Source organism: Bradysia coprophila (genome assembly GCF_014529535.1).
Source record: "Bradysia coprophila strain Holo2 chromosome IV unlocalized genomic scaffold, BU_Bcop_v1 contig_106, whole genome shotgun sequence".
Taxonomy (NCBI): domain Eukaryota; kingdom Metazoa; phylum Arthropoda; class Insecta; order Diptera; family Sciaridae; genus Bradysia; species Bradysia coprophila.
This window is the reverse complement of record NW_023503372.1, coordinates 2,776,846-2,787,143: the sequence shown is the minus strand read 5'-3', so window position 1 is coordinate 2,787,143 and position 10,298 is coordinate 2,776,846. Positions and strand designations below refer to the sequence as shown.

The 10,298-nt window shown below is 39.3% G+C and overlaps 2 protein-coding genes across 2 annotated transcripts; both read left to right on the top strand.

Annotated features, from left to right (window-relative positions):
* Positions 1 to 8,092, top strand: LOC119070723 (CD109 antigen-like). Its single transcript, XM_037175176.1, has 5 exons — positions 1 to 190; positions 3,426 to 4,688; positions 4,903 to 7,727; positions 7,798 to 7,886; positions 8,017 to 8,092. Exons 1-4 carry the CDS (start codon positions 114 to 116, stop codon positions 7,884 to 7,886), a joined length of 4,254 nt encoding a protein of 1,417 aa, XP_037031071.1. The 5' UTR covers positions 1 to 113; the 3' UTR covers positions 8,017 to 8,092.
* Positions 8,093 to 8,813: 721 nt separating this feature from the next.
* On the top strand, positions 8,814 to 10,258 carry LOC119070651. Its single transcript, XM_037175081.1, has 2 exons — positions 8,814 to 8,973; positions 9,039 to 10,258. Exon 2 carries the CDS (start codon positions 9,040 to 9,042, stop codon positions 9,949 to 9,951), a length of 912 nt encoding a protein of 303 aa, XP_037030976.1. The 5' UTR covers positions 8,814 to 8,973; position 9,039; the 3' UTR covers positions 9,952 to 10,258.
* Positions 10,259 to 10,298: the final 40 nt, after the last annotated feature.

Genomic DNA, 10,298 nt, shown 5'->3' with positions numbered 1-10,298 from the left:
CCGTTCAGTCGCGATCGGTTCAGCTAGCTGCTTACATCGCAAAATTCATTGTTTCCGTTTCTAATTTTGAGTTTCTATATCCTATAACATAAGTGTTGAGAATCAGAAACAAGATGACCTTACATTTAACGGCATTTGCCGTCTTATTCCTGTTAAGTGCTGTGCAAGCATCTGAAAAAAATCAAACCGGGTGAGTTTTTTTTTAAGATAATAAATGTGGTATTTGACCGTTTGTAGAAGTGGGACCAGTAGTATGAGAACCAGTGCCTATATTCGCGAAAATATTTTCTCAAATTTTCACGATTTTCTCAAATTTTCATGAATTTTTTTCACAAAAATTTAAGAAATTTCGAGAGAATAATTTTGCGAATATAGGCCCTGGAGAACTATATATTTTTTGATATGACCGTTTCGTGTGACAGTGCCGGACAAGCGATTACACCTCTCCAGGAGTAAAAAATATATGAAACGTTTCTTATTGAATTTAACTTTGAAATTCGGAAAATTCCAAACAATAAAGTTAAAGTCAATAAGAAAAGTCGTCGAATGTCTGCTGGTACTGCTTAAAGTTGGAAAGTTAGCTTGATGACAAGAGGTTTTTGAATCACAGAAAACGACTATTTGCATCTCTTTCTATCACATTTTCAACTATATCTTGCATCTCTTTCGAACGCGTCACATACTTTAGGAACGAACCCTTAACTGATATTGATTGTTTTCGATATATTTAATCAGTCAAACGAATTCTTCTGATTCTTATTGATAGACATAAAAATGAAAGCGCGAGCAGAGAGATTATTAATGGATCTCTACCAAACACTCGCCGATAGAAAGGATATTAAATATAAACGAACAGTACACCCAAGCGTTATACAAAATATACTACTTTCTCAGTGCCCAGGGCTAAGCCTATTTTATTTAGCCCATATGGTAATACGTCTCTGACGTGTGAAGCAAGACAGAAAATTACATTTTTTGCTGGTTTTATGCAGATAATTTCATAATAAATAAAAACATTAACTATGATGTCATATTTGACCTAATGGGGGACTGAAGTTTCAATAATTTCGATAGACAACATTATTCTAAGCAAAAAATTATTCTACACTATCGTAAAATTATAAACATTTATATTTTTGATTAATTGTTTTCTGATTTTCAAAGATCAGTCAAACATAAAAAAGACTATACGTCTCTATATGCCTCTCTTTTCTTCTCATGTCATTTTTTCTTAATTCTCTCACGAAAAAGGTATGCTTTTGGGTTGAATTTGGGTCGTAGTCGTAATTGAAATATAAATTAAAAGTAAAAAACTTGGAATTTCGGCAATAGTGTAGAACAATTTTTTGTTTACAATAACATACTTAATCTAAATACAAAAAATGTCAAAAGTTCAATGTCCCATTGCTGATAAATTTTTGTTGACAAATATGCTATAAGTCGACCTCACGGTTCACTTCGTTTAACAAAAGAAGTGGTAGATTATGCACTTTTTTATAATTAATTATTCACCGTGTAGGCAGAAAATATCAAATTTCAACAATATTGAAGTTTTGCGGCCTAAGCAGTGCGAGAGCCGTAAATCGTTCGAAATTGAACGCAGGCGAGAAAATAGCTGAAACTTAGTGAAACGAGCCGTCAGAACAGTCGGAGCGTTTGCTGCGACTGAGCCCCGTACGAACCCGTACATCTATTGCGCACGTGACCTAGTGCGTCCGTCAGCCTAGTTGAAGTCAAATTATTATGAAATGTGTACATCTTACAAATTGCGCATACCGCAATTACGAAGCCCCGTACGACGTTCCTATCAAATGTAACACAAATTTCAAGTTGACCTAAAATTTTAATTTATTGAGAGGCCTAAGGCCTAGTTACGGCCTTAGTCCAACGACCCAAATTTAATTTTTTTTCAACATCATTATATTCGGCCTTCGATTACCTTCCAAATGAAACAAAAATTAGGAAAATCGGATGAAATTTACTCGAGATATATGCAAAATACACTTAGGGCCGTGTAGCGGGCTTAGTCCAAGGACCCAAATTTAATTTTTTTTTCCAACAACATTCTATTTGGTGTTCGATTACCTTTCAAATGAAACAAAATTTAGGAAAATCGGATCAAATTTACTCGAGTTATATGCAAAACACACTTAGGGCCGTGAGAGGCCTTAGTCCAAGGACCCAAATTTTAATTTTTTTTTCAACAACATTCTATTCGATGTTCAATTACCTTTTAAATGAAACAAAAATTAGGAAAAACGGATGAAATTTACTCGAGTTATATGCAAAATACACTTAGGGCCGAGTAGCGGCCTTAGTCCAAGGACCCAAATTTATTTATTTTTTCAACAACATTCTATTCCTCGTTCGATTACTTTTCAAATGAAACAAAAATTAGGAAAATCGGATCAAATTTACTCGATTTATGTGTAAAAAACACTTAGGGCCGAGTAGCGGCCTCAGTCCAAGGACCTAATTTTCAAACATTTTTCTCACCACATTCTATTCGATATTCAATTACCTTTCATATAAGACAAAAATTAGCAAAATTGGATGAGATTTACTCGATTTATATGCAAAATACACTTAGGGCCGAGGAACGGCCTCAGTCCAAGGACCCAAATTTAAAACGTTCTTCGCCACATTATATTCGGGCTTCGATTACCTTTCAAATGAAACAAAAATCACGAAAAAAGGATGAAATTTACTCGAGTTATATGCAAAATACACTTAGGGCCGAGTAGCACTTTCACTTCTAGGGCCCTAACTCACGGGCCATTCACCCGATTTTAATAAACTTTTTTTTCCTGGATCGGTATCAACATTACCTATCTTTTGCCGTTTCATTTACATTTCCAACGTTTTTTTTGCCGTAAATATCCCCAAAAGACCTTAAAGCACTTAGGCGGCCCTAACTCACGAAGGGCCGACCTAAATATGCCCATCTTCGAACTTAGCCTCACTATTTTGACTATCTTTCAGGGAAAAAAAAAAAATTGAAATCGGATTTGATTTACTCAAGATATCGACGTGACGGACAGACGGACAGACAACATTTTTATTGCGGATTCGTCATCTATGAACATAGGCAAACACTTTGCCCTTACCGTCTGCTTCGAATTCCGTCAATTACACACGGCATCGTAATCCTATAAGCCCCTTTGTACTTCGTACGGGGCTAAAAAGTTGGAAATTTCATTTTCTTGGTTACAACACCCTCGAAATGAAATTTCCAACTTTTTTCCCTCGGTGAACAAAACTGATTTCTCCGCGAAATTGCATGAAAGCCGTTTTCGGCTAAATGCAAAAAAAATCCACTGCGACCAATATTAGTGAACGACAAAAAAATTAATTTATATTTTTTCTAGCTACTGATAACCGAATCTAATTAATTTTTTTTTCTCTAAATTTAATTTCACCTTTAGTCTGTACACAATCATTGGATCCCAACAACTTAGTTATCACCGATCATATTATGTAAGCGTTAGCGTCCAAAATACTACTGAACCTGTAATCGTTCGTTTGAAATTGGTGCACGAGGCCAACGAGACGGAAATAGAAATTGTACGCCAAGTTACCGTGCAACCTTGGACCACCGAATTGGTTGAGTTCGAAACTGGTACATTGGAATCGAAACCGAATTCGTTTTATCGCTTGATTGCCGATGGCATCGACAAAATTGATTTCCACAACGAAACTGATCTCACTTTATCGGAAAAGTATTTTTCATTTTTGATACAAACCGATAAAGCATTGTACAAGCCGGGAGACCTGGTTCGGTTCCGTGTCGTCGTCATTGATAAAGATACGAAACCTCACGACCTAATCGACACACTGCAAGTAAATGTCTATGACGGAGCCGGAAATCGTATCAAATTGTTTGCTAATCAGTCAACAGCTCACGGTGTTTACACGAATGAGTTTCCGTTATCCGAGTCGCCAGTTGTAGGTCATTGGAAGTTAACATTTATCAGTGGAAGTGAGAAAAAGTCACGGTCGTTTGAGGTGGGCGAGTATGTTTTGCCTACGTTCGAAGTGTTTCTTGAAACACCGGAACATGTGCTGTATGCGGATAAAATTATTCGTGCAAATGTTCGAGGAAAATATACGTTCGGTAAGGCAGTTCACGGACAGGCCAACTGCACGGCCAGTTGGAATGGAAAGCATGTAAATAAACTGGTCAAAGTTACTACGAAAGGATCACTTGAAATTGACTTTGTCGATGAGTTAGGAGTGTATTATGGCACTTCGGATTACATCCTTTTAGAGTGTGCACTGGAAGAAGAATTCACCGGGCGTAAACAATCAACATCGACTAGCATTCGAGTGCACCGATTCCGATACAGCATTGTCAGGCAGTCATACTATTATACATATTTCGATGGACGACCATTTGAATTTGATGTTCGCGCACAATTGTACGACGGGACACCGATTCGAAATGAACCGTTGGAAATCTGGTGGAGCACCGATTTGAGTGCAGCGGATGGCATTGGATCAACAACAGTACAAACAAATGGTGAAGGTGTGGCAAGTGTGAGGCTCACATTTCCGGAAGGAAAGGTCACCGTTTATCTGATGGCAAAATATAAAGATCATGCCGAGGGATTAGGACATTTCACTTCGTCGATTTATCGAGGCAGGGAGGCGACCCTGCCCGAATTTCAGCTGAAAGCAAATGACACAGAGTAAGTTTTTGGTCATCCATAAATTCCGTCCTTTTTGAAGGAGAGAAGGGGATGTGACGAAAGTAGAACATGCGTGTTATAGGTAAAGTGAGAACAAGGAAGAAATAAAGGTCTAAAAATCTGCAAAAAGAGGGGACGGGATTCATGGACGACCTCTTTGTGCTGCATTTCGGTTTCGGTTAAATTCAAAAATCATTTCTTTCTTTGTTCACAGCATTTTCGTTGGTGGTACTGTGAAAATGCATCTGGTGTCACGTGTTCCGCTCAAACATTTTACCTACCAAGTGTTTGGTCGTGGAAACGTTCTCATCTCCAAATCGCAAACGGTTCCCGAACAAACCAACATTGAATTCGATTTTCCAGCAACCTTCGACATGGTGCCGAACGTGCAAGTGGTCGTTTACACAATACGTGACGATGGCAATGTGAACACGGCGTCGCAAACTGTTTTCCTTCAGAAGAAACTGCCGAATCAAATTACGTTAGAATCGGCTGTGAACGAAACGGAGCCGGGTACGGAATATAGTTTGAAAATTGTTACCGCACCAAATTCGTATGTCGGACTTCTGGCCGTTGATCAAAGTGTCTTATTGATGAGGTCCGGAAATGATTTATCGGTTGATGATGTTATGAGAGAATTAGATCGTTATGGTGACGATGTGATGCAGCATCAAAGCGAGCGTTATCATCAACGATATTATTGGTCACGCCCAATTTCAACCATCGAAAATGCTGGAATGTTCATTCTCAGCAATGTGAAGGATTTTATACCGATACCGATTGAGAAAGTGGAGGAAGACAGATATTCAACAATGTTGCAATATGAACAACATAGTGATAGAGTTGGATCCCCCCCTGGTTCCTCCGCTTTTTATGCTTCTAATAGAAAATCTATGTTGAACAATGCCCAATCGGCTATACGTAAAGATTTTCCGGAAACATGGATTTGGGAAGGCCTTCGAGTCAAAGGCGAACAACACTTCACAAAGCGTGTTCCCGATACAATCACTTCCTGGGTGATAACGGCATTTTCCGTGAACGCTGACAACGGTCTCGGATTAACCAAAGAACCGACCAAAATGACAACATTCAAATCATTTTTCTTGACGGTTAGTTTACCGTATTCGGTCAAAAGAGGCGAAATTCTGTCGATACCGGTGACTATTTTCAACTATTTGGACTCGACTGTCAACGCGGACGTAACATTTTTCAATGACGACAACGAGTTCGAGTTTGTCGATCTGAATGACGAAGCCAACGAAATTGTGAATGCTGATAGTCGTCGACAGCGCCACGTATCGGTAAAGTCAAAAGACACTTCCGGTCTATTTTTTTCGATTCGACCACTTCAAGTGGGCCAAATAACAATTAAAATAATTGTCGAAAGTGCGGTTGCTGGTGATGGAGTTCAGAGAATTCTACTTGTAACTCCGGAGGGTGTCCCACAATACGCCAACACAGCGCTTATGTTAAATCTATCCGACAATGGCAAAGCCGTCGAACATGAATTTAGCATCGACTTACCTGAACACACTGTACCCGACTCGACATTCATTCAAATAACCGCTGTGGGCGATCTTCTCGGACCGTCTGTGAAGAATTTGGGTCGGTTGATTTACATGCCGAGTGGTTGTGGTGAACAAAATATGTTGAAATTTGTACCGAACATCGTAGTCCGAAACTATCTTCAAGCAATTAATCAACTAACTGATGACCTGGAAGAGAAGACGCGCCTAAATCTGGAAATTGGCTATCAACGTCAGTTATCTTATCGTCATTCGGGTGGATCGTTCAGTGCATTTGGAAGGCAAGATCGTCGTGGAAGCACATGGTTGACGGCTTTCGTTGCCCGGTCATTCCAACAGGCGTCCAAACACATTGACATCGAGCCGCGTATCATAAACGAGGCATTAAACTTCTTGAATAAGACGCAGTCAGAAAACGGCAGTTTCCCCGAATATGGAGATGTGATTCATCGACAGATTCAAGGCGGTGGTGACAAAAATGTTGCGTTGACTGCTTATACTCTGATCGCATTCCTCGAAAATCGGGAGGCGTTCCCCGAATACGAAAACAATATCAAACGAGCAACCGAATTCATTGTCCAGCATTTAGACATTTTGGACGATGTGTATTCCATGAGTTTGGCTGCGTACGCCTTACAATTGGCTAAGGATTCTAATAAGGATCTTCTTTTACGTGATTTGAATGCGAAAGTCATAACCGAATCGGATCTAAAACACTGGAGCGTCAGAAAGTCGGAGGGAACAAAGTACCATCCAAATTCAATCGACACAGAAATAACTGGTTACGCTATGCTGGCTAATTTACTTGCGGATCGTACCGATGATGTGGTGCCAGTGTTGAAGTGGCTTCTGTCTCAACGCAATGAACGCGGTGGTTTCCATTCTACACAGGATACCATTGTTGGATTAGAAGCGATTGCCACTGTAGCTGGTAGAGTGACTGCTTCGTCGGCCGACAATGACGTTAAAGTAGATCTAACGTTTGAAGGTAACAGTACGTCATTCGAAGTAAATTCAGGTAACGCCCAAGTTTTCCAACAACTTCAAATACCGAGCCAAGTCCGCAAGATCAATGTCAAGGCGTTCGGTACGGGTTTCACGTTGTTATCATTATCCTACAAGTACTACGTCAACGAAAGTGCTGCTTTGCCACGCTTCACCATTGAGCCTGCCGTCAAACCAACCACATATCCGAATTTATTGAAATTCGAAGCATGCGTAGCATTCATACCCAACGCAGCCGCTGATGGTGGTGGTGCCAGTGAATCGAATATGGCTGTTATGGAAATCGACTTGCCAAGTGGTTATCAATTTGACGCGGATCAACGACAGACCTTGCAGCGGACACAATCAGTTAAGAAATTGGAGACTAGAAATGACGATACGCAAATCATTTTGTATTTCGAACATTTGACCACTGTTCAAATTTGTCCACAAATAAAGGCCATACGAACGCATAAGGTTGCCCATCAGAAACCGGCCGCAATTGTAGTGTACGATTATTATGATACGGGTAAGTTTGGCTTGTTTTGTGGAGATCTAAATTTTGGGTGTGACTTCATTCAATTTCACTTTTATTTCAGCGCGTAAATCAAGAGTTTTCTACAATGCGGACGAGAAATCCCTTTGCGACATTTGCGAAAACAATTGCCCCGATAAGTGTAACGCTTAAGATAATTCAACGTACTTCAGGCCTGAGCGGTACTCTAATTTAATGTACTGGGAAATACGAATTTCGGAACTGTAAAACTAATGTGAAAATCACTCATGCTTGCAGTTCGTTGGATTTCATGGCATTATTCAATAGAATGTTATGTTATCTATGTTTGTATCTGCTAATAAGAAGTGAATAAATTCTGCTTTTCTAAATGCATCGACAGGTGTTGTATGCGAGAAAAATCGCTTCATTCGAAAATATCAAAAAATTATCACAACTAAATTCGATTTGTTGAGATCGAGTCTTTTTTTTCTCGAAATCGCATTCGAATCTTTGTTTTTCCTAGCTTTGGAATTGTTGACAAAGGAAATATGGGCAAGAAAAGTGAACTGTGAAGCAGAAAGATAGTACCAAAGAGGAAGAAATTATTACGAAAATCGGTTCGATAACTAATCTACGGAGTAAGTAATCTACAAGCCTTGACAAAAGGATTTTCTTTAAAGATTTTCAGACCCGTGCAGTGACTTTTGTTGGGAAAACTGCAATCAATTATTTCCTCAATTTTTTCGTTTTTCCCATTTTTTTCCTTAAGAAATATTTATGAAAACTCGGGAAAATGTGGGAAAATTTAGGAAAATATTTTCCCGAAAATAGTACCTGCGTCTTAAGGACGGGAGACCCTGACTAAGAGGAATCTTTTTGTGGTTCTAAATCAACATGTTCCCATTTTCCTTACAAAAATTTTTGTGCTCATACACAGAGAATTTACCGTGTGAAGTGACACTGATTCTATTAAATCTTTTTTCCCAGTTTGTTACTCACGATCGCAACACCAAGGCCAATCACGAGAATCGTTTTTTAACAGTCATTTGCCACTTCGTATTTTATGGAATGTAATATTGTCGGTATAGGCTATTTTTCGAGTTTCTGTATTCTCTCTATTCTCTCTTCTTTTCGACGAAAAACTGCGAACTGTCATTTTTGTTGTTGCAATTCTCATTACATGTGCGATCGTCAAAATTTTGCAAATCTTTGCAAGCGTTGCTTTCGCATCGTAAAAATATAAATTATTTGATTTATCAGTGCGGATTATAATTACCAAGTAAGTAAATTGGACTGGCTTGTAAATTTACAAGTTTTTGTTTACTATTCCACCGTAATTTCCAGAATGGAAGCGACATTTTCGATTGTGTGTTTTTTCCAACAAAAGGAATTTGTTGGACAAAAGTCTCTACGAAGCGATATCGAGGCTGTTGTGTCTGGCGAATGTGTCAGCGATATAATAACTGAAATTTGGGAAAAAGCAGCTCCACTTATCAAAAGAGAAGTAATTGTCAAAGGTGACGAAATCGAATGGAGCGAAGATGGTGTGCCCACTCAAGCTGATTTTGCCAACTTCATTATTTTACAAGATCGGGGTGGACGGAAGGCTTATTTGTTCGACCAAATCAACACTACAATATTGGCACGATTGCGCAACAAACATGTGAACGTCATGGTTCATGTTTATGGCCGACAAATATGCAATAAAAGCGTTCACGGAAGGTTCGTTTCGAAATTGTTGCAACCGGAGCAACGAGACCGTGCAAATGCAAATAGCACACAGTCGCTTATGGCGATGGTTGAGCTTCTAAAACAAACACACAAAGGTGTATATGCCGCTAACGTATCGATTTGGCAAATGTGGGCGAACGCTATTCAATCAGCAGCTCCTCATTTGCAGGATGAAATGATCACACGTCCGCCACCACCCCACCTGATACACATGTTCATCAGAGCATCGACCAGCGAGGCAGATATTCGTGAAAGTATGCAGCGGGGTCTGCAAGTCGCAGACGATTTGAATGATGTGTATGCTGGACATCTTGCAAAAATTCGTGAAGATTTTGATAAAATTCGGAACGAAGTTACTCGTGCGTTCGAGTTTGTGGATGCTCGCATAACGTCGTTCGAAGACGTTGTGAACTCCAATCGTCGTATCGTCAGTGCAATGAGCTCAGCAGTTACACCCCAACCGAATGCAATAAGTATGGAGGAGGAACGCCAGATCACGGATCTGGAAGACATGGACCATAACTAGTTCAAACAGTGAAAGAGTAGTGATGATGACAGAACAGATGCTGTGATAATGTTCTAACCGTAAGAATCTAATACTTAAAAAGTTATCGACCGAATATGAATATGGTCGACATAAAACCACAGGTGCACCAGTAGTGTTTTTCATTTTATTTTATTTTTTCACGATTGCATTAATTTTACAAAACAAAATTTGTCACTACGGCATCAAACGTACCTACAATTTGATCAGGTGTGATGCCATCAATAATATTTCTATTTTTTCATCAAATTTTTTATGCAAAATTGGCCACGGCTACAACAAAATGTAACAAATCGAAAATGCCTACTGTGGGCAATATGTAATGAATT

Excerpts from the sequence above, each read along its gene's own strand:
- LOC119070723 (XM_037175176.1), top strand. The coding sequence starts at position 114 with ATGACCTTACATTTAACGGCATTTGCCGTCTTATTCCTGTTAAGTGCT. Across the intron at positions 191-3,425 it reads TCTGAAAAAAATCAAACCGG|TCTGTACACAATCATTGGAT; the intron begins GTGAGTTTTTTT and ends TTTCACCTTTAG. Across the intron at positions 7,728-7,797 it reads GTACGATTATTATGATACGG|CGCGTAAATCAAGAGTTTTC; the intron begins GTAAGTTTGGCT and ends CTTTTATTTCAG.
- LOC119070651 (XM_037175081.1), top strand. The coding sequence starts at position 9,040 with ATGGAAGCGACATTTTCGATTGTGTGTTTTTTCCAACAAAAGGAATTT.